The 23,080-nt window shown below is 41.1% G+C and overlaps 1 protein-coding gene across 1 annotated transcript in view; it reads right to left on the minus strand.

Annotated features, from left to right (window-relative positions):
* Positions 1 to 1,679: 1,679 nt before the first annotated feature.
* Positions 1,680 to 23,080, minus strand: part of LOC124116372 (receptor-transporting protein 4-like) — a 35,197-nt gene continuing 13,796 nt past the window's right edge. Inside the window, exons 2-4 of the mRNA XM_046477685.2 lie at positions 21,153 to 21,297; positions 8,254 to 8,424; positions 1,680 to 7,272 (exon numbers count right to left, since the gene is read on the minus strand). Coding sequence (XP_046333641.1) covers positions 7,108 to 7,272; positions 8,254 to 8,424; positions 21,153 to 21,297 — 481 coding nt within the window. The 3' untranslated portion in view covers positions 1,680 to 7,107. The remainder of the gene's footprint in view (positions 7,273 to 8,253; positions 8,425 to 21,152; positions 21,298 to 23,080) is intronic.

Genomic DNA, 23,080 nt, shown 5'->3' on the forward strand with positions numbered 1-23,080 from the left:
GAGGGACCATTAACTATTCTCTTGGAGGAGGGACCAGTATGTATTCTCCATGAGAGACCATTAAATAGAGGGACTATTAAAAATTCACAAGGAGGAGGGACCGTTAATTTTTCTCTTGGAGGAGGGACCATTACGTATTCTCCATGAGAGACCATTAAATAGAGGAACTATTAAAAATTCACAAGGAGGAGGGACCATTAACTATTCTCTTGGAGGAGGGATCATTACGTATTCTCCATGAGAGACCATTAAATAGAGGGACTATTAAGAATTCGCAAGGAGGAGGGGCCATTAAATATTCTCTTGGAGGAGGGACCAGTGCGTATTCTCCAGGAGGGACCATTATGTAGAGGGACAATTAAGAATTCACAAGGAGGAGGGACCATCCAGTATTGTCTAGGAGGAGGAACCATTAGTATTCACAAGGAGAACCATTATGTAACTGTTTGATTGACATGTACCCATGTAGGGAATTGAACCCGGTTCTTCGGCGTGACAAGCCAACGTTTTAACTACCCCACCATCCTAGACTGACAGGATCGGGTGGCAAGCCTCGCTGATTTGGTTGATGCATGTCATCAAATCTAAGACGCGTAGATCTATGCTCATGATGTCAATCACTGGATTGTCTGGTCCAGGCTCGATTATTTTACTGACCGCCGTCATATAGCTGGAATATTGCGGAGTGCGGCGTTAAACAACAAACAAACAAACAAACAAAGTAAGCCTGGACCTGACAATCCAGTGATTGACGACATGAGCATCGATCCACGCAATTGGGATACGATAACATGCATCAACCAAGTCAGCGAGCCTGACCACCCGATCCCGTTAGTCGCCTCTTACGACAAGCATAGTCGCCTTTTACGGCAAGCATGGGTTACTGAAGACCTATTCTACCCCGGATCTTCACGGGTCCTTTAGATGACTGAGCCAGTGACCCGATTGGACAGAGACCTCACAAGAAGGAAGTGCTCCCTAAAATTCTCAGGTATTTGCTGTGTGATACCATGTGTGACATCATTCAAAACCAAGGGTACATTGTGACTCCCCTAACATTACAAAGAAACGGCGTGGATCTCTCTCTCTCTCTCTCTCTCTCTCTCTCTCTCTCTCTCTCTCTCTCTCTCTCTCACACACACACACACACACACACACACACACACACACACACACCAGTGCACGGATGGCTCACTCGTCTAAAGCACCGACAAAACTAGAGGCGTGAGGAATACTAGTATATCTCAGGCGAGTGACACACCATGCACATCCGCGTCTCGCTCTTAGGCCCCCTCACTGGGACATTTTGGCTCGGGTGGCAAGCCTCGGTGATGTACGCGTGTATTCCTTCTAAACAGGGGACACCAGTCGTCTAAGGCACCGCGATTCGCTGTGCAGAGTTGCGTCCGTGGGCACGCCAGAAACCTATGATTGTAGCTTCGAATCCCGGTTCCCCCGATTATGTTTCTAGGTTTGTCAGCACCATTCCCGTGCTCGTGGGTTTCACCGAAGTGGTAAATGTCTGAGACCTGCATCACTTCGGGCTTTCCTACCACTTTAAGCTGACACGCCGTGATATAACCGGAATACTGTTAAAAGCGGCGTTAAACCTAACTCACTCACTCACTCACTCACTCACTCTCTCTCACACACACACCAGTTTGACAAACAACGAAACAAATCGTTCATTTCATTTATTTTAGGTAGACATAAAAATATAATGACAATAAAATATGAAAAATATGAATAAAGTTAATAAAATGACTGAACAATGTTAGCTAAGAATATTCACTACCGCAAATATATGAAACGAGTTCCCAAACCCCATGAATGATATGACGTCTGATCCATGAAGTACACTTACAAACATGTACTGTTGGGGTATGTTTTTTTATCATGGACAACAATATCAATCTGTAAAAAACAGTTGTAAAAACAGACCACTTTACAAGTTCGTGTCTGCGTTTAAAGAATGTCATCAAGCACCCATTCAAAACGCTGCTTTAACACGACGTTTGCATTATTGCGCTATTTTAGCGTTGCCGTAACTGATAGTAAAAACTATTCCAATGTGACGTATTTAGTCACGTGTTTTCTTGGGACTTCCAAACTGTGGTATGTCTCGATGGACATACATTCTTCAGGATCAGAACAAAATAAATGGACGACCGTTTAACGGTTGATGAGATACAGAACACAAGTTACTTTGAGACCTGTTCATTTCTCATTTTGACTATAAGGCCACAGATTTACATGGGAGATGGTTAAAAAAGAATGTCGAAACATATCTGGTATCTGGTAAAATACTGGGCGACTATTAAAGAGGGCCTCGTCTCCAATAAATAGACATGGACGTCGTTGACTCGGTCATACAGTCCAGATGAACGGGGTATCATTGTAAAGGGTGGAGGAGTGATTTCAGTGACCCCTCAGTCGGTTGATGGTGATTGATATCGACTGCCGTCCAGTCTGGCCCAGTAAGATCCCAATCTCATTAAAATCAGATCTTAGTCCTCGCTACCGCTAAACAAAGATCTGCGGACATCCCATTATGAGTCACGTCAGACCGACCTTTCGCGAACTTTGACCGACCAATGGAATGACTAACAAGAAGTCGACAATAGCCAATCAGAAGGCAGCTTAATCGATTTTTACGGTTCGAGTTTCAAACTGGCGACTACGCTTCGAAACATATTTTGACATATACTGGATTAAAAAATTAAAAACTGAACAAAAGAATGTCCTGGAATGGCTAATAGATGGTATATATTGTAGGAATACAGTCACAAAGCCCATAACTGTCGTTCGGATTACCCGGTGTGTGATTTTCTCGAGGTTGCACGATCAAAAATCACATTCCAACTGTCACTTTCAAGATCTGATAAGGTCGTTCTGACATGAACCGCAATGGGATGTCCTCAGATCTTTGTTTAGCGGTAGCGGGAACTAAGATCTGATTTTAATGAGATTGATAGATCCCTAATATCGATAAACTAATCATACAAAATAAACAAAAAAGTGGCTTTGGTTATATCATCAGCAGTCAAATGTTTGAACGTAAGATTGTCGTCAAATGATGTGCAAAAAAGCAATGATAATGAAACGATAATTGCATTTCACAGTTGAACGTAGTAATGATGTTATTTCACTGTGTTATACGTACTGATGTTACGACAGTACGTTATAACGCCATACCAGGTTGTGAATACGATTCAGGATATACACCAAACAATTTTCATCGATTGCACATAAAAAACACAGCGAACGAGTTTTTATCCAGGATCCAGGTTTTTAAAAAGCGGTGTGTACACACCCCAAGTCAGCACGTGGACAAAACACAAGATAGGTAGACAACTTACGTGCCCGGAACAGAAGGATAATTCCTTTGTTATAGGTTGGCATCATTGTTAGAAATACGCATGCTATATTATTCTCTTAAAAATCGTGGGTAGCGTACCGATTTCTACTAAAATGTACTCAGAGGTATGATCAGCATAACGTGACGTCATCATATTGATTTAAACGTCATTCATTCAATGATGAGAATGACATCTGAAAATGGCTGAACATGCAAATTTAATGTTTGAGTGCGCTAAAAAAGTGTTTGTGCAAATGACTAAATTTTATACATGAAACGACATGGCATGGCTTTTTATACTTAATAAATTTGACCAAGATTCTTTGAAAACATGTCACTCGAATTTTCAATTTCTTTACAAAATGCATTCATTATAAGTATGAATATCACCTATTTTGACTAGATTGAATTTTGCTTGCAATTGTCACAGCGGTTATTAAGGATTATGAAGGAATTAGAAAATTGGATCGAATTAAAAGCTATGTTCACTGCAGGTCACATTTGTACATATTAAAATGTATATCTAGCACAATCATAGTATATAAAGACATACATATGACAAACTTAGCTATATGTGTAATGTAAATATAAAAGTAGAACATTGCGTGAAATATACATGCAGCAAGGCACAGGACATTGATATGCATGTCGAGGATACAATGGTAGAATGTACATATTGTTTTATGTAGAAAACAAATTGAATGAATGGTAAGAAAAAAATGATGATGTGTGTATTTTTAAGACATCATATATATGTTGACACTAGCGTTGGCCAACATGGACTCGTCCAGAATGTCAACGCTGTTAACGAGTAATAGCTAGTACATTATGTGTTGCCGGAAAAATATTATAAAAATGACATGTCACACGAACCAAAATTGATCAGTGAGAAATGATTTGGTGTATGTTAACCAAAATTTATAGAAAACGTTTTTTTATGAACATTAATCAAACAATCAAACAATCAAACAAGATCAAACATGACTTGGCTCAATGAATGGCTCACACATTCACATATTTTACACATATAATACGTAAACATGGGTCTTGAAAAAATGCAATACGTAAATATAATAAAAATTGAGAAAATGTTACTAACGAATAATATATACAGCTAAACTCACTACTGACCGTAGCTAAACAAAACAGTCAACAGTGATAGTGACCACAGTGTCAACAGGGGATATAATGCTTATGTAAGGGCGAGCACAAGGACCCATTGTGGCGAAGTTGATTTGCAGTAGTTTAGAAATGAGTGGAATTTTTTGAAATCTTTTAAGATGTAAAACTACAGGGTGAAAAATAATAGAGGTTTCGCGAAATTATTTTGATATTTAATATTTAAACAATAATAAATCTTTGACCCAAGCTGATTTTCTCAGGCGATGAGGCTTTTGGCGTTCAAACTTGGGAGGTTTGCAGGGGGAGATAACAGAATTTGATTCCGTATCAATCGAAGTTCCTTTCCTTGCCCCACAGATAAACTACAATGAGCACATATCTGCCGACCTTAAAAATCGAATATTCCGAAAAAAATGAAATCAGAATGACAAAGTTTTTTATCCCGCCGCTTTTTCAATAAAAATAATGCAAAGGGTTTTTAAGCGACGAAAACAGAATGTCCGATGCTATTCACCATTTTCTACATGAGCCATATGTTTCCGTGTTTTTTCAGGTGAACACTTGACTTGCCTGTGCATGTGTTTGTTACGGGCACCATCGGTAGGGCAGGATACGCTAACCTTTCCGCGAAAACTTGGTATTTACCACTTTTTGGTCCTGATTCATACGATATTGTCGGAATTGTACAATCGATTCTGCTTTTGGCAGAGATTTCTTATGAATATGGAAGGATTGTGTCGCTTTTATTTTTTTCCAACAATGAATCGTCATTACAAGTCAATTAATTATAATATTTTTAAGCACCCAAACCAGGCCGAGATTTATTTTTAACACCTATCGCTCCAAATGAAACTTAACAACGACTAAAAAAAAAAATGTAAAATGCATTTTTTAAATATTTGTTTCGACCTTACGACTGTTCTCTGTCAAAATCCGTAAACCAACCGACGTCTGCCCTCAACAATAATGACAATGGGCGCAGCGTACACACTCATTCAAAATGTAAATTATGACGCATGGATTGCGGTGGTACTTGGCTACCAAAACAAGGTATCACATCTATACAAGTCAACCCCAAACAAAAGGTCCAATAAACAAGTAAATACATATCAAAATATACATGTATATCGAAAGGCACTAAGTTCAATGTTAAGTGAGACAAATCGCTTGAAATATAAACAACGATGTAAATGCGAAGTAAAGTAGATTCTTCAAGTAAGATGGAATGTTGTAAGTTTGTTTACAGTGAACCCCCGGTAAACCGAACTTTGTTAACACGGACTTCGTTAATCCGACAATCCTGCCTTCAAAACGATTTTGTCTTAACGTGTTTAAAGGAACATTACGAATTAATCCGTTAATCCGGATTTTTAAAATTCGTTTTAACGACATTGTCCGGTTAATAGGATTGCATTGTATAATTAAACATCTTGATGTAGAAGATTGTATGATCATGGGTTAATGAAAGCCGTGATACGCAAATACACAGCCTGTTTTGTAGAAAAAGTTACAAAACAAGTTACTTTTCATGTTTTTAACGAATATTCAGATATGAAGATATTTGTGATTTTTCCTAACGTAAAAAATGTAGGCGTACAAAACACCAATGTTGAACAAAGTCAGCAGATGGAAGATGATAGCTAATAATAATACACAAGCAAAATGACATACGGAAGCGGTAACGATATTTACTCGTCATCATCAATACTTCAAAGGTTGTATACACCACGCACCTCCATCATCTATGAATACATTGGCCTAAATTCGATGTGGTCGCTGTTTTTGACCGACGATTCAAGCGACGGCCTGTTCAAACAAGACGGAAACCAGAGACTACTTTGACCAATGAGCGATCACGTTACATCGCCCAAACGGCAATATTTCTCGTGCAACACGTGCCTTGCTGTTATCAACGCTACACATTGCTTTCAGTGATTCATTCATATAATTTTCACGGCTATTTTGCCTTTTACGCCCAATAGATTCTATTTCGTTGGATAATCGAGACTTATTATTCTCTGGCGTTGACGTAATACATTCAACATCAGACAACGGGTTCGAAAGTACTAAGGTCTTGAACGGAGTAGGGCTCATTTAACTTCCGTGAGTTATAAAAGGTCGCATTTCATTGGTTGACTAAAACTGGACTCGCGTCACTGTTACGCCGCAAAGAGGCCGTGTGTGATGGAGGTGGCGGAGTGAGGGAGTGTATTCAAACACGTGAAGTATTGACAATGTCGGATGCTGTACAGATTATGCCATTTAGAAAGCAGTATGAAACTCAGTAACAACGTTCTTTGGTGGTCGTGTGAAGTCACAAACCCGTCTCTCAAATTAAAAGTAGGACAGATTAGACGTTTGTAATCGTCAGCTTTTGCTAAACACTTTTTACTCACTCATATACTTTTACTCACGCACGCACACTCCACGCAGTCTCAGGATATCATGATGACCAAAACTATTGCATTCCTAACAAGTTCTCTGTCGTTCGGAAAACCTCGGCAATTCAAACAGATTGTGCCTGTGGTCATTCCAATTGAACCCAACTTCGGACTTTGTCGGAATGTACCGAGGAAATTCGAATGATTTTGATTGTGAGCAAGTATCTAGGTGACATCATGGTGACGTCATGAAAATGACCATTCTTCTTTGCAGAGGCCCTCTTTGCATGCTTGGCATAGCTCGGCGTTGTGTTGATTCCTGGGCTTCCCGGCACGTCTGTCTATTCTCAGTGGTGGGCGGACAAAGCCGTAGTAGAGCTGTCCGACACGGTTGTACACGTTGCCAATAACCTGCAACGTTACGACACAGCGTTAAATGACGATTTCAAGAAAAAACAAACTTGCAAGTGATTCCATGGCATTTGATTAGCTGACCAAGCAATGTTTTGCGTTTTCTTTGTATGAACATACAAACATGAGGCCTGGCCAATCTATGGACAACTTTCGTAAGTTGTTCTGCATTGTTGGGCTAAACGATGTCACTGACTTTGTCACTGACCTGCCTATATTTTTGTGTTAATGATTAAATAAGCAGTATGTGAAGTCATTTTGACTTGATTTCGACTTATTTATAAGAACTGACTTCAATATCTTTTGCGTTTATGGAGGAATAAACGTCCAAATTATGCACACATTTAAATCCGCGTATCTCATAAACACTTAAAACTGAAGGAAATCAATAAATATTCAGTGAAACCTCGTTCACTCAAAGTCCTGGTGTCCAACCAAAATATATCGAGTTATCCATAGTAGGAGATAACGCTATTTCTTAACGGAGGGAGCACGGGTGGCCCAGTCGTCTAAGGCGCCGCAATTCGCTGTGCAGAGTTGTGTCCCTTGGGCACGCCAGGTACCTATTAGTGTAGGTTCGAATCCCGGTTCGCCCCGATTATGTTTCTAGGTTTGTCAGCACCATACCCGTGCTCGTGGGTTTCACCGAAGTGGTAAACGTCTGAGACCTCCATCAAGCTGACATGCCGTTATATAACTGGAATACTGTTAAAAAAGGGCGTTAAACCCAACTCACTCACTCTTGACGGAATTTACCTTCAGGAGCTTCCATTTTTTACGGCAACATATTTTCACATTAGCATAATGAATTTGAAATAAATATATGTGTATCCAAGGCAACCGGCGCAACGTGATGCCTTGATATTCATGCTGAAATCAATACTGGATTTACGGTTTGATGAACGAACGCTTAAATTACAGGTCGTCCCGATCGCGCCTCAAACACAACAAATATACGCGATTCGTGCGTGCATGCGTTACCTTGACGACCTCTTCTGGGTACCACATGGCGTGTTCGTAGGATCCGTTCTTACACTTCTGGCACTGCTGGCCGTACAGCTTGAAGAGGACGTAACCGGAATTGGTGGCGTAGTTGAGGTGAAACCAGAAGATGACGCGTCCCTTCATCGACGTCCACCCATGACCGCACTCCTAGAAACAGAGCAGATATGGCGTTACCGAAGGAACGTTAAACACTTTCTGTAGTTTTCAACTGAATAGAACATTAAATTAAAGCAAATAGAACAGAAGGGACGTTGTCCTGGAGGCAACGAAACACTGTATCTGTCTAATGCGAATGTGTAACTATGTACGTATCCAGTTTAAAACCTGCGTGTGTGCGCAATAAACACACTTATGAAAGATGAAGCACAATTTTTCCTGTTTGACCCACTCAATTGATGTGTGTGTGTGTGTGTGTGTGTGTGTGTGTGTGTGTGTGTGTGTGTGTGTGTGTGTGTGTGTGTGTGTGAGGGGGGGTGTCGCGTTTGGCACAAGGTTGACACTGGATTTTTGATGGGTTAGTATGTATTTATTTAATTTCAAAGGAGTTTCAAAAGAGTTCCATAATGAGTGAGTGAGTGAGTTGGGTTTAACGCCGCGTTTAACAGTATTCCAGTTATATCGCGGCGAGTCAGCTTAATGTGAGAGGAAAGAGATGCAGGTCTCAGACGTTTACCACTTCGGTGAAACCCACGAGTGCTGACAAACCTAGTAACATAATTGGGGTGAACCGGGATTCGAACCCACAATCATAGGTTTCTGGCGTGTCAAGGGGACGCAACTCTGCACAGCGAATCGCGGCGCCTTAGACGACTTGGCCACCGCCCCCCCCCCCCCATAATAATTGAGGGGAGGGTGTTCGATTTCATGATACCCCAAGACAAATCTTTAGAAGCATACAGTAACGACACTAGGTTTCAGAACACCGACTGTCCAATGTGTCACTCTCGACATGTCAGCCAATACGTATAACATCTGTGACCTACTTTCATTGTGGGACACTGCGTGTTGTCGAAGAAGGGTAAACATGTTGAATATTGACTATAAAAACACATCTTTCAAGTCATGGTACTTTCTTTGTTCGACGGTGTGGTGTCTGCCGTTGGTGATATGTCACCGAGGATCTAAGTACACATGGCATGTAGGTTACATTTCAACGTTCTTTTTGCTCTCGTCATCGCTTAAATATTATCATGTTTTTTCTATATTTTCCAAAGCGTGTGAAGGGTTTTGAATACAGCTTCCCTGGCCTATTCTTTATTAAATATACTCATGCAGGGGCATTCGTTCATCACCTCTGGCTATACTTCTTTTTATCTGTTTGGAAAGAGACACGGGTTGCCCAGTTGTTTTAGCCGCTGCAAATCGCTGTGCAAAGTTGCGTCCCTTGGGCACGCCAGGAACCTATGATTGTGGGTTCGAATCCCGGTTCGCCTCGATTATATGTCTTGGTTTGTCAGCACCCTTGTGCGCGGGGTTTCACAAAAGTTGTAAACGTCTGTAACCTGCATCGCTTCAGGCTTCCTCCCACAGGAGCTGACACGCCGTGATATATCTGGAGTATATTTAAAAGTGGCGTGAGACCAAACTCACTCACTCACTGTTGGGAAAATATACTTATGACAAACCCGTAAAGATCCGGGTTAGAGTAGGTTTTAAGCAACCCATGCTTGCCGAAAAGGACGACTATGCTTGTCGTAAGAGGCGACTAACGGGATCGGGTAATCAGGATCGCAGACTTAATTCATCCATGATTTCGTATCCAAAATGTTTGGATCGATGCTCATGATATCAATCACTGGAATGTCTGGTCCAGACTTAATTAAATACAGACAGCCGTCATATAGCTGGAATATGTAAACAAAAGTAAGCATTTCAACAGAATATTAAAACAGGATTTTTAAAAATAGCCTTTTTATATGGAATATAGAGTGGTTGGTAATTTTCTCCCACGTGTAATATCATATACTTGGCAAAGTTATCCTAATATGAGTTGTATTGGGCAACCTCCGCTTGATGTGAACGGCATCAGGTACATTCGGGAAAAGGGAGGTAACTCTGAATTTGTATCATCTTGTGTCATTAGCTAAAAATATACAGCCGCTTCCCTCACAGTGGCGGATCCTGAGAGGGAAGGATGGGGTGTCCTAGGGGTGACCAGTGATCGGTGTTGGCTTAAGACGACACTGAGTTAGTTTTCTGTGTCGGAGGTTAATAGGGTTGTTGAGTATATCCGCTTAATCTAACCAAAGAGATGCAGATCAATGTCTGGTATTCGAACCCGCAATCAGCGGATCCTGGTTTTACTAAGGGACGCAACTTAGACAACTGGTTCAGACCACAGTAGCATCCCCGTGCCCAGGTGTATTGACAGATGTCAAAGTTTGGTTTTTGTCCAATTATCATTTATAAATCTTAATTACTTAATTGATTAAGTATATATATTTTGTGCTTTATTACAGCTTGCGTTTGTGACATGAGTGACTTTCAAATTCTGGACGTTTTCTTCCAGGCGCATGTGATAAATACATTCTGGTTTCCGGTCACATTCTCAACAGTCATTTCTGCATGTCAATACACATTCTAACACATTCCTATATATATCACGTCAGAAACCTATGATCGTGGGTTCGAATCCTAGTTCGCCCTGATTATGTTTCTAGGTTTGTCAGCACCATACCCATGCTCGTGGGTTTCACCGAAGTGGTAAACGTCTGGGCTTTCATTAAACATTAAGCTGGCTGGCAGGCCGTTATATACCTGGAATACTGACTGTTAAAATCGGCGTCAAATCCAATTCACTCACTATATATATCACTACACACAATTTAAAGAAAGTTGAACAACCTCGTACCAGAATTACACAATGATTACAAGGACACAGTGACACACTCGAACATATATGCCTGAACAATCCTCCCCGGGGGGTTATAAGTGGATATACTCGCTCATGAATGAACTAGTTAATACTATGAAAGTGAATCCGTCATGTGTGACAGCTGGTTGCCTTAACCCTTCAGCGGCTGAGTGCTATCCGTGGCCACAGCATCGTACATCAATGAGCTGACTGCTGGAATGAATGGATGAAACTAAAGCGACATCCCCTTAAACCAGAGACTGGAAGTTTACCCCCACCCCCCGGAAATGGGTTTGATGTATAACCATGTGGGGGGTCGAACCCGGGCCTTAGGGTGACGAGCAAACGCTTGAACCAATGAGCTACACGCCCAGAGAGGTGAACGCCACAAAAAAAGTAAAGTAAGATACATGTAGTATGTGTGTGTTTAAAGAAAAGTTATTTTAAGCATGTAAGATACATACGGACTTTATAAAATTGTTGAGAGATTCGAATACCAGCTTCTGTTCAAAGTGGATTTGAATAACGTTGAGAATTATCACTAAAAGAAGATGATTTATATCTGTTCCTCTAAATCGTGTTTACAGAGACACCACCAGCGGCCTTTTCTCGATAGAGGCAAACATACAAACAAATATCAGATCGAGTTTAATGACATGAGGGCGACATTCAGAGGAATAAATATGTCACCAGCAAATGAACTGTTAGACTTTGTACTCACTTCTGAATCATGATCAGGTATATATATAGTGCCTAGTTTAGGTCATCGTCTAGGTCACCTTGCGTGAAGTGTCTGTTTAGAATTACAGATGAAACGACAAGTGATGAGTGTGGCTTGAACAACGGGGAGGCTTATGCAATGTGGTATCTGTTTAATATTTAAATGTACCATCTCTTGTCAACAAGTAATTGTATTGTCAAAATCCGTTTCCCATCCACACCCGCCTACCACACTCACCACAACTCACACTCATTCGCCTCTCCCAGATTCTATCCCACCACCTACCAAACCACCTCCCATCAATACCCTATCTTACCCCCACCCACTCCCTTCCAACCCCCACCAACTTCCACCCTACCCCTACCACCTTCCCCGAAATTATCCCATCCCACCCCACCAACTTCCATCCTACCCCTTACAACCTTCCCCCCACACTCTCCATTCCAACCCTACCCACTCGCACCCTCTCCCATCCCACCCCACCAACTTCCATCCTACCCCTTACAACCTTCCCCCACATTCTCCATTCAAACCCCACCCACTCCCACTCTCTCCCATCTAACCCTCACCCACTCGCACCCTCTCCCATCCCACCTCACCTCTCCAATCCTACCCCCACCAACTTCCACCCTACCCCTTACCAACTTCCCCCACCCACTCCCATCCAACCCCCACCCACTCCCACTCCCACTCCCACTCTCTCTCTCTCATCCACTCCAATCCAACCCCCATCCACTCCCACCCTACCTCACCCTCTCCCATCCAATCCCCACCAAATCCCACCCTCTCCAATACTACCCCCTCCCCTCTCCCATCCTACCCCACCCACTCTCATCCTACCCTCCCTTTTCCCATCCTCCCCCACAAACTCCCATCCTACCCCCTCTCCCATCCTACCCCATCTTCTCACATCCTACCCCATCGCACTCTCCCCCACCCACTCCCATCTTACCCCACCAACTCCCATGCACCCCCCCCCCCCCCCCCCCCTCCATCCTCTTTCATTCCATACTCCACTAAAAAAGAACAAAACATATGGACTAAGCAACGCTTTGCCACACGATATGTCTCAACTTGTTGCACGACATTAGACGCTGTTGCAGTTTTTCCGACAACTAGGGTACACCAGGGTGACTCTCCTTCACCTTCGCTTTTTCTTCCGAGTGGTTTTACGACACCTTGATAGCGACCATGCGTGCGCATACTGATGCCGATAGGTGATACGAAGGCTACGATGCACGTGGACACGTGACCGAGTCCCCGATGAAGTGCTGCACTGATACGCGATTAAACGCTTCTGTGATGTAAAGTATTGTAAAGTCATCCTTGAGCTGACAGTGAACACAAACACACACCAGATCTGAACGGATTTTGTAACAGAAAACGCACAGAACATCATTATATGACAAGATTCGAGGTTGTTATCTAAACCCCCCTGGTCTATCTGGAACGCCATGACCGAGATTTTTTTAGATCGTGTTTCGCCATTCAAGGCCCTGGATCACCCGACGCACACGGATCGAGTCAACATATTATTATGTGGCTGTGTAAACTCAAACATACATTGATCTATTCAGTACACATGCTACCTGTTGAAGATGTACACACAGATGGGGGTTATCCTTACGGCGTGTGTTAAACGGGTACAGGTATACTTAAAGGTACACTCGCATTTGATTTACGTCTCGGGACGACTCAAACTAAATGATATTGTTATTATTATGTTTTATTTAGAGATATGGTTTTGAAAATAAGGGTTTTAATTTTCTAAAGTAATTTTACTTAAAGCGAATGTTATTATTTCGGAGCCAGCTGATTTTGACGTAGCTACAAGACTATGAGCTCATGTTTTCATCAGTTCCCAGATGTTTGGTTTTATCATGATAATTATCATTCACACTCTCACCATATTGCCTATATAGAATACTAAACGAGCTCCCGTGTAATACCAATTTTATGAAACGAGTGAATAGTTCTGGTATCTGACGAGCGAAAGCTCGTCAGATACCACAACTATTCACGAGTTTCATAAAATTGGTTTTACACGAGAGCGAGTTTAGTATTTTATTTATTACTTGTCATTTATAATGTTTTTAGAATTATACTGTTGAGTGTAAATAGGCTGACACCTACACGATCCATGGCATAATCCAATTGAGTTTAACAGAATAATACTTCAAACACGTCAAAAGTTGAAACGTATGAATTTAATATCATACAATGGTCCACCTTTAGAATTCAGGCTAAGGCTATCACAACTCACATAATTTAACTTAGACTCTCGTTGCGCTAGAGTACGATCGCCTTGTGGAACGGGGCCTTGCAGCTCAAAGTTTACAATGACGTCACAATACCCGATGACGTAATTTGTTGAATTTTGTTGCAAGATCCATCGGCGAAACAATGCCATGTGACGTCAGCCTAGCAACAAGGTTGCTGGGGTCATCGAGTGTGCATAAGCTCCTCCCAGTGATCTATCACCTCCACACGCAATGTCGTTGAATACGCCAAGGGATGTTGAGAGCTTTCAATATTTGTTCGTGAAACGTGTTCCGAGAGTACATAAGCACGCGTTTTGGTATTACACAATGTGTAATAAAGCTGTATGTTTATTAAACGGGTGATCTCTTCACGGGCAAGTAATAAAAGCTTTTATTCACCAACAGGAGATACGAATGACCAGTTGCGCAAATTAAAAAACGTCAACGCAAGAGAATAACCAGTCTCAAAGCGCAAAAGACATATAATGAGGAAAATTATATGAATGGATCACTATATATCAGTTATGACACCAGGTGGTAGCGAAAAGCGTAGATATGCCCCGATATAGAACCGCCACACACACATTGCATTGACAAGTAAGACCAGTGAGTATTGTTTTACGCCGCTTTTAGCAATATTCCAGCAATATCACGGCGGGGGACACCAGAAATGGGCTTCACACATTGTACCCATGTCGGGATTCGAACCCGGGTCTTCGGCGTGACGAGCGAACGCTTTAATCACGAGGCTACCCACCCACCCCCTTTGCATTAACAAGTAAGACCAGTGAGTAAGGAGTTGTAGGAAATATTCAAGCGTCCAAGAACATTAAATGCGTGTCGCAAAAAAAACCCAATTTGTTTGTAAATACACGAAACATACCAGTGTCGATCATGGATAATCATCCCCAAATGAATTTTCCTATCAAATTATTAAAACTACGGGGCTTGCCGGGGTGGCTTAAACTGTTATCGGCGAATACTGATATGTTTGAGGACACGAGTGTAAGATTATTTATCAACAAAGTCTGACAATAGCCATCAGTGTCTTTGGTGTAAAAGAACAGCTGACAGTGGCGGAGAGAATAGTGATGTCATCTTATTGTTACGTCATGGTAACGATGACGTCACAATGGCCTCAAAAAGCTTGACCTCACCTAAGTGATATATGGAAAATCTCACCCAAGTGTCTTTTGATGTCAAATATATCTTGCCGAGGAGTTTTAAACTTTTGTCGACGAGTGTTGATATATTTGATATCAAAAGACACAAGGGTGAGATTTATCATCCAATATTCTTCCAAGTTTTACAGATTGTAGACAATAATAAGCAATGTCTTGGGTGTAAAAAGTACTGCTAACAGCTTCAGCAGCAGAGCCATAAGTGGTGTCATTTCATTATGACGTCATGGTAACAATGACGTCACAATGGTCTGCAAAGCGTTGTGATGCAATTTCATTGCAGCGATATCTCTACAATGTATATCACTCAAGCGATATTTCCTATGGAAGCCAGTTTTTGGACGATAGATGACGACTCTAACAACACAGACAATATTTCAGTTTCACGAAGGACACTCGTTACATATTGACCTAGAATTGACACAAACGTTGACCGTGGTGAATAACCAATTTGAAGACAATTTATTTGCCTTTTGTCATAATAATCACAATTATCATAGTTATGAAGCCTGGAACTCTTCTTTTAATTACCTTAAAAAATAACGCTGATTTATTCGAAAATAATATAAAAAAACTATGCATTGCAGTCGTATTTAGTTAATATCAAAATATCAGAATTGGAGGGGTTATCTCTATCATATAAACGGACAGTCTGTCTGGTAAAATGAGGTCATTGGGGTACAAGCCTCGGTCGAATCTGGGTCACGTTTGTTTACAATATTACAGTGTTCAATGGGTGACATTTATTGACTGTCGTGAAGGGTGCAGGGTGATAAAAATAGACTTCAGCCTATGATGTTTTCAATAACCGACACCCAATTATTTTGTTAGACCCACACATGGGAGAGAGGTGGACTTTAGAACACGTTGACCTATGCTGAGGGTGAGGGTGAGGTGATGTGAGGTAAAAGTGGGTTTAACGTCGCGTCCAAGATTATTGCACTTATATAGCGACGTGCATGTACGTGTGTGTGTGTGTGTGTGGCTGCTTGTACTAGTCCGGACTGATGCCGATTTATAGTGCTAGCACACTGAGATACCATGCCGCAGTTTAACATGAATACCCCACTCAGACACAGTATATAGACTCCAAGCCGACCAGTCCTTGTTTTAGCCCCTAAATGCCGAGCGCCAGACAGGGTAACAACAAGTACCATCTTTGAACGTCTTTTGGTATGACGCGGCCGAGGATCGAACCCCGGACCTTCCGCTCTCCGGGCGGACGCTCTACCACTAGACCACGGAGGCGGTCAGTTTGATGAGGGAGTAACAGTGGTAAAAGAGAATGTAGTTTCGGTGAATCAGCCTTTTTGGCAGTATTGAAACCAAATAGCAGGGACATCAACCAGTTCAACATTATGTTGGGAACCAAACTCGGTGTTATGCGAACCAAGTGAACACATTAGCTGGCGTGCCATTGCGTCTGATGGGTTATATGATTTAGATAAGACAGTAAGTGCAGGTTGTTTAACGCCGCTGCAAATACAGGTAACCAACTGTAGGTAACCAAGACAAATCAGTGGTTGATGGCATGAACAACAATCCATGGGACCACTATGAGTCGGACATTGCAGCAACACGATCCATATTAATCGGCTTTTAGACAAGAATGAGATACCGGGAATATATTCTACTCTATTCCGACGGGGGGTTAAGAAAGTAATCAGCGACAAACTTCATATTTTATGCATATCACCAGTTGTTTTTGAAAATACTTTCTTAAATGTTAAAAAGAGATTAAATCTTTCAGATGAAGGTAACAAATACAAATGAGAGAAAAACGTAAATTAAAAAAAAACAACTTTTGAAAACTTTCTTAGGGAAATAATACAAAATGAATGAATGTTGCAATTATTCCTTAGGTTTTTAAATGGTAATGAATCAAGGAATACTTATCCTTTAAAAAGACTTTGAAGTGAGTGAGTGAGTGAGTTGGGTATGACGCCGCTGTGCTGAAGGGTTTCGGTGGTCGACACCTGCATGTCTCTGCACGAATAGACCTCTCAACTGTCGGGCTATTTGTCAGTCTGGTGTTAGGTATTTGTCCTTCGGCTAATCCTTCCTTTCTCACGAGGGTAAACACCGGGAACAGATAATCTCGTATCTCGTCAACACACCTCTGGCCTCAGCACGAATATATTTTCCGACTTAACATTTTTACAAGGAAAGAGAAAATCATCTTTAGTTGTAAAACTCGGCTGCTATGTACAGCCAGCGCGCGACGCAACATAGGTTCACCGGTACCTACACGCATCGTATTCTTTAGCGATATTATGGCTGTATTGCTAAAAGATTTAAATATACATAACTGAATAAAATTATATATGCATCGCCATGTCGCAATTTCCCATCTATACCTTTGCAGGGGTCGCGAAGAATCGACATAAAATGTGTACACATGGGATTTGAACTCGTACCTGTTATTAAATAGCTGACACTTAAACCGCAGGACTACCACATGGAAGATACACTGCCAAGCCAAAATTCACTTGGAAATTGAATTTTACAAAAAAATTACAAACGTTATCAAAACAGACACCCAAACATTGCAAACTTTAGGTCCAAAAACACAACCACGATACCCGTATTAAAATACATCACCACTGAATATCAATTTTATTTTTTTTTCAGTTTTAGCCACCGTAAAACATGGGTTTATTTTTTCCACTACTGTGAATATCCACCTCGTACTATTTGTTTGTTTGTTTGTTTGTTTGTTGTTTAACGCCGCACTCAACAATATTCCAGCAATATGACGGCGGTCTGTAAATAATCGAGTCTGGACCAGACAATCCAGTGGTTTACATCATGAGCATCGATCCACGCAATTGAGATACGATGACATGTATCAACCACATCAGCGAACCTGACCACCCGATCCCGTTAGTTGCCTCTTACGACAAGCATAGTCGCCTTTTACGGCAAACATGGGATGCTGAAGACCTATTCTACCCCGGATCTTCACGGGTCCCACCTCGTACTACAGCGATAGATACTGCCATAGTGCAAAACTATATACTTTCTTTTGCCCGGCAAAACAAGCAAGGTTTAACAAGCATCTGATATGTTATTAGGCAGGTATGGACATTCATCCAAGTTTTGACGCCATTGTTGACAACCGATCCACAATTTGCATCTTCATGTCCTGCTTAACATAATAGAAATATCGGCTTATTCGGAAATAATACTGAGACAATATATGCGCGTGTATTTGTAGAGCACGCACGTGCCAAATGAGCCATATTCGTGCACGTACATTACAAAAAACCCGATGTGATATCATTTACACTTTTGGCAAAACCCACAAGCACGGATAAAACGCTGACAAACCTAAAAACAAGTCGGGTCGAACCGGGATTCGAACCCACGATCATATATTTCAGGCGTGCCCAAGGGACGCAACTTTGTACAGCGAATTGCGGCGCCTTAGACGACGGGTGTCCCCTGTTTAGAAGGAATACACGCGTACATAGAGCTAATCCTATCGTTTAACAAGATAAACTACCCATTTGTAAAAACAAATTCATCCTGGTATTTTAAACTCTTTCAATATATTGTGTCAAAATGTCCCCGTGAGGGGGCCTATGAGCGAGACGCGGATGTGTATAGTGTGTCACTCGCCTGAGATATACTAGTATTCCTCACGCCTCTAGTTTTGTCCACCGACAGTGATATACATAAGAATAAAAATACGCAAAGGTGATTGTCTGTATAAATACCCAGCTTACCGATACAGGTGTTAAACAGGTGATATAAAAACTTGACAATATTTGTAGTTAGGAGTAAATAGGTGGGCAACTTCTGTAGAAAGGGGAAATTTAGTAAAGAATATTTATAGTGAGGTGTTAGTAAAATAATAATTGTAGTAAGGGGTCAATAAGTAAACAACACGTGTAGTGAGGTGTAAATTAGTAAAAGACACGTGTTGTGAGGTGTAAATAAGTAAAAAACGTGTGTAGTGAGGTGTAAATAAGTAAAACAAACGTGTAGTGAGGTGTAAATAAGTAAAAAAACTTTGTAGTGAGGTGTAAACATGTAAAGCAAAACGCGTAGTGAGGTGTAAATAAGTAAAAAACATGTGTAGTGAGGTGTAAATAAGTAAAAAAACGTGTGTAGTGAGGTGTAAATAAGTAAAACAAACGTGTAGTGAGGTGTAAATAAGTAAAAAAACTATGTAGTGAGGTGTAAATTTGTAAAGCAAAACGCGTAGTGAGGTGTAAATAAGTAAAAGAAATGTGTAGTGAGGTGTAAATAAGTAAAAAAACATGTGTAGTGAGGTGTAAATAAGTAAAAAAACATGTGTAGTGAGGTGTAAATAAGTAAAAAACATGTGTAGTGAGGTGTAAATAAGTAAAAAACATGTGTAGTGAGGTGTAAATAAGTAAAAAACCTGTATAGTGAGGTGTAAATAAATAAACATTTAGGTAAGGTGTAAATAAGTAAACAACATTGAAGTAAGGTGTGAATAAGTAAACAACATTTGTAGTGAGGTGTAACGAAGTAAACGACACTTGTAGTAAATTGTAAATAAGTAAACGTTTTTGGTGTGGATTTGAAATGAGGAAACAACATTTGGTTTAGGTCTCTGGCGTAGATAGGGTTAACCCTTCCCCCGGGTGGTCAGGTAATCTGGTTGATCTACGGTGATTTGGTCAAAGTTGCACTGTCAAGCTGGCATCTTTTGAAATCTCTCTCACATTAATAATAATAATGATGTACTTTATGATAGTGGTATCGTTGTGAGACGCTTGGCTGAATGGAACCATCACCAGCCATCCCAGTGACGTGTGATTGATGTTGTGCTTGGATTATCTCGAGCGGCTGAATAGCGCCACAATTCGCTGTGCAGAGCTGCGTCCCTCCATGGTTAACTGGTCATCCACGGTGAGCTAAGAGTCGTGATATAACCAAAATACCGTTGAAACCTGCCTAAATCCCACTCACTCACTCAACCACTCACCTAGCCTTGTGGTTAAAGCGTTCGTTTGTCACGCTGAAGACCCGGGTTCGATTCCCGAATGGGTACAATGTGTGAAGCCCATTTCTGGTGCCCTTCGCCGTGATATTAATATAGCTGGAACATGGCTAAAAGCGGCGTAAAACTATATTCAACCACTCACTCAAATGCCACCCACCCACTCGCCCACGCACTCACAGGAAACAGCCTTGTTTTTAACATGATTTAATATTCGGCGATATACCGCTCATGCATGATGCCATCCAATTATAGAGGCACCATATGTTGCCAGCTTTCAAACATGACTATGGTTTGTGGTGTGTTTTATCATTCTGCTGCCAGATACCATCGTAATGACAGTGCATGTGTGGTAGCTCCTGGCCTGAACAACAGGGAGAACATCAGATAACTATCCTTAAAATTATACAACCCAATACATCGTTATGCAGGAGTGTACAGAAGCTGACGTCAGCAATATTACTACTATACATATTACGACAGTCCGCAAAGGGGTCGCACCTGTGTCAGGTAAACCGGTGATCAACAGCATGAGCACTTGGTACCATGACATGCCTCCAATCAGTTCGCAGTGGTCATCCACGGTTGATCAACCATTCAAGTATTTTCATTCTCAGTTGTCATTGTGGACCAACACCATTTAAGCCTCATAAAGACCATATCAAGCAGTTTCTTGAAACGTTGGTCCTTTTTACCAGCAGTTGAATTTTTATCTGACCAAGACGATATTCCACTATATGCTACCGCAGGATAAAGGTTTGGTGGATTCATGATCCAATTTCTACGCCATTGATGAAGTACCCTCCCAGGAAAACTAAATAAGGGTTAAAGAGTTTCTATGGAAACAATGATGCAAAAACAGCTGATGCTGAGCGGTACTCACTTGACAGGAAAATCGCACTTTAGCGCTATCCTTGAACGTCCTCCATCGTTCACTGGGCGGGTAGAAGGTGGGGACCAGGTACCACTGGTGGGGGAAGTACTGGGAGAACAGGCGGTCGAACTCCCCGTGCCAAACCAGCTCCATCCTGCAACATAGCACAACCAATGTAGTCCATGTGTAGGACATGTATATCGCATGTATAGTGCATGTGTTGTGCATGTATAGTGCATATATATTGCACATATTGCACATATCACTACCACAAAGATGTTGGATACAGAAGTCGCATATATACAGTGAACATTACTGATCTCTTTTTAAACTGGTCGATATACAAACATTCGTAGAGAAAGAATTTGTCTGCTGATGATAAGTATCATTATCATTTTATGCATCGATAAGAAATAAGTATATCAGAATATTACTCTGTCCATCCCAATGGCTGATACATTTTCTAGCAGTGATATTTTGCAAGATTATCAATGCACTTTAGGCCGCTGGCCTCTTCAATGTAGAAATTTAGATTGAATCGATCGATCGATTAATTGATGGATTGATTGGGTTGTTGGTTGATCGCAGCCGTCAGCAATATTGCAGCTTATCACGGCGGCCTCAATTCGAATTTTGACCAAATAAGCTAGTGGTTGATATCATGAGACACTATCCACACCGCTTTGCACGATGGTAGCCAGGTCACTCAGTGTGACCAGGCGAGTTCCATGGCATGGAAACCATGACGTACTTTGTCAGCTTTCATGTATTGTCTTTGTAAACCCGAACACTTTATAATATACAGTTAACTACGGTTATAAACAACACGCATTTAACGAACTGACTGATATAACGAACTTAATTTTCAGTCCCGACCATTTGTTGTATAAATGTCGTATATATGCTTATAACGAACTACGGTTATTACGAACTAAAATTAGTGGTCCCTTCGAGTTCGTTATAACCATGGTTTACTGTATATGCAAATATGTGACTATCGCTATGCAACGACGACTGCGTATTTTAACATTCTATCGAAGGTCCACACTACGGATAAAAGATTCATTATTTGAATGTCATACAAATTGTTAAACATAAGAAAGGAAGAATATTAAACATCAATTGACGTTGACGGCGAATTGTGACGCGAACGCACTAACAGGTTCTTGGTGTGTCCAATGGACGCAATTCTGCACGGCGCTATGCAGCGCGAAAGACGACTGCGCCACTCGAACATGTCCGTAGTGTAACAGTCTACAAATCTAGTTATATGTATTCTGTTTAACTCTGTCCTCACTGTTTTCCTATACAGTAAAATGACCTCTAATATTGCATATTCCATTATCGGAATATCTACATTTAATCACTATCAGACATCGCAGAAAACAGCTGTCGAGAAATTAACATAATGGAATGTTAATTCCCCACGTTCATGTCAGGTTATCAGTGTCATTATAACCAGCTGTTAGGAAAGTACGATATTTTAGAAACTGCTTGACATTGGTGTTGTAGGTACCAGGGTTTTGTGGTTCTTCAGTGATCTGATAACACCCCTCTGTTCTCTCAACGAGTACGGGTAACTTGACAACTAGTCTCATTTAGCTACATAAGAAGGTCCTTAACTGTCGCGGCAGAGAAATTTACGATGTGATATATCACATACAGACATTGACATTACCAGAACTGGTAGAATGTGTTTATGGTTGTGTATATAGAGTGGGGGGTTGGGCGTTGATGTTGCATTGTCCTGTCAACTCACAAACCAAAATACCAATATGTACAAATGTACATCTCTCGTCACGACTAATCATATTTGAGGTCTTGTCAAACCTTGCAACAAAATGTCTGAATATTCTGTCGGACTGATCAACTATAAGCGTGGTAGTAAAATATCGATAATCGATATGCACACTTATAGATAACACGTATATCGGTTT

Source organism: Haliotis rufescens, unplaced genomic scaffold (genome assembly GCF_023055435.1).
Source record: "Haliotis rufescens isolate VD_foot unplaced genomic scaffold, xgHalRufe1.0.p SCAF_197, whole genome shotgun sequence".
NCBI classification, from domain to species: Eukaryota; Metazoa; Mollusca; class Gastropoda; order Lepetellida; family Haliotidae; genus Haliotis; species Haliotis rufescens.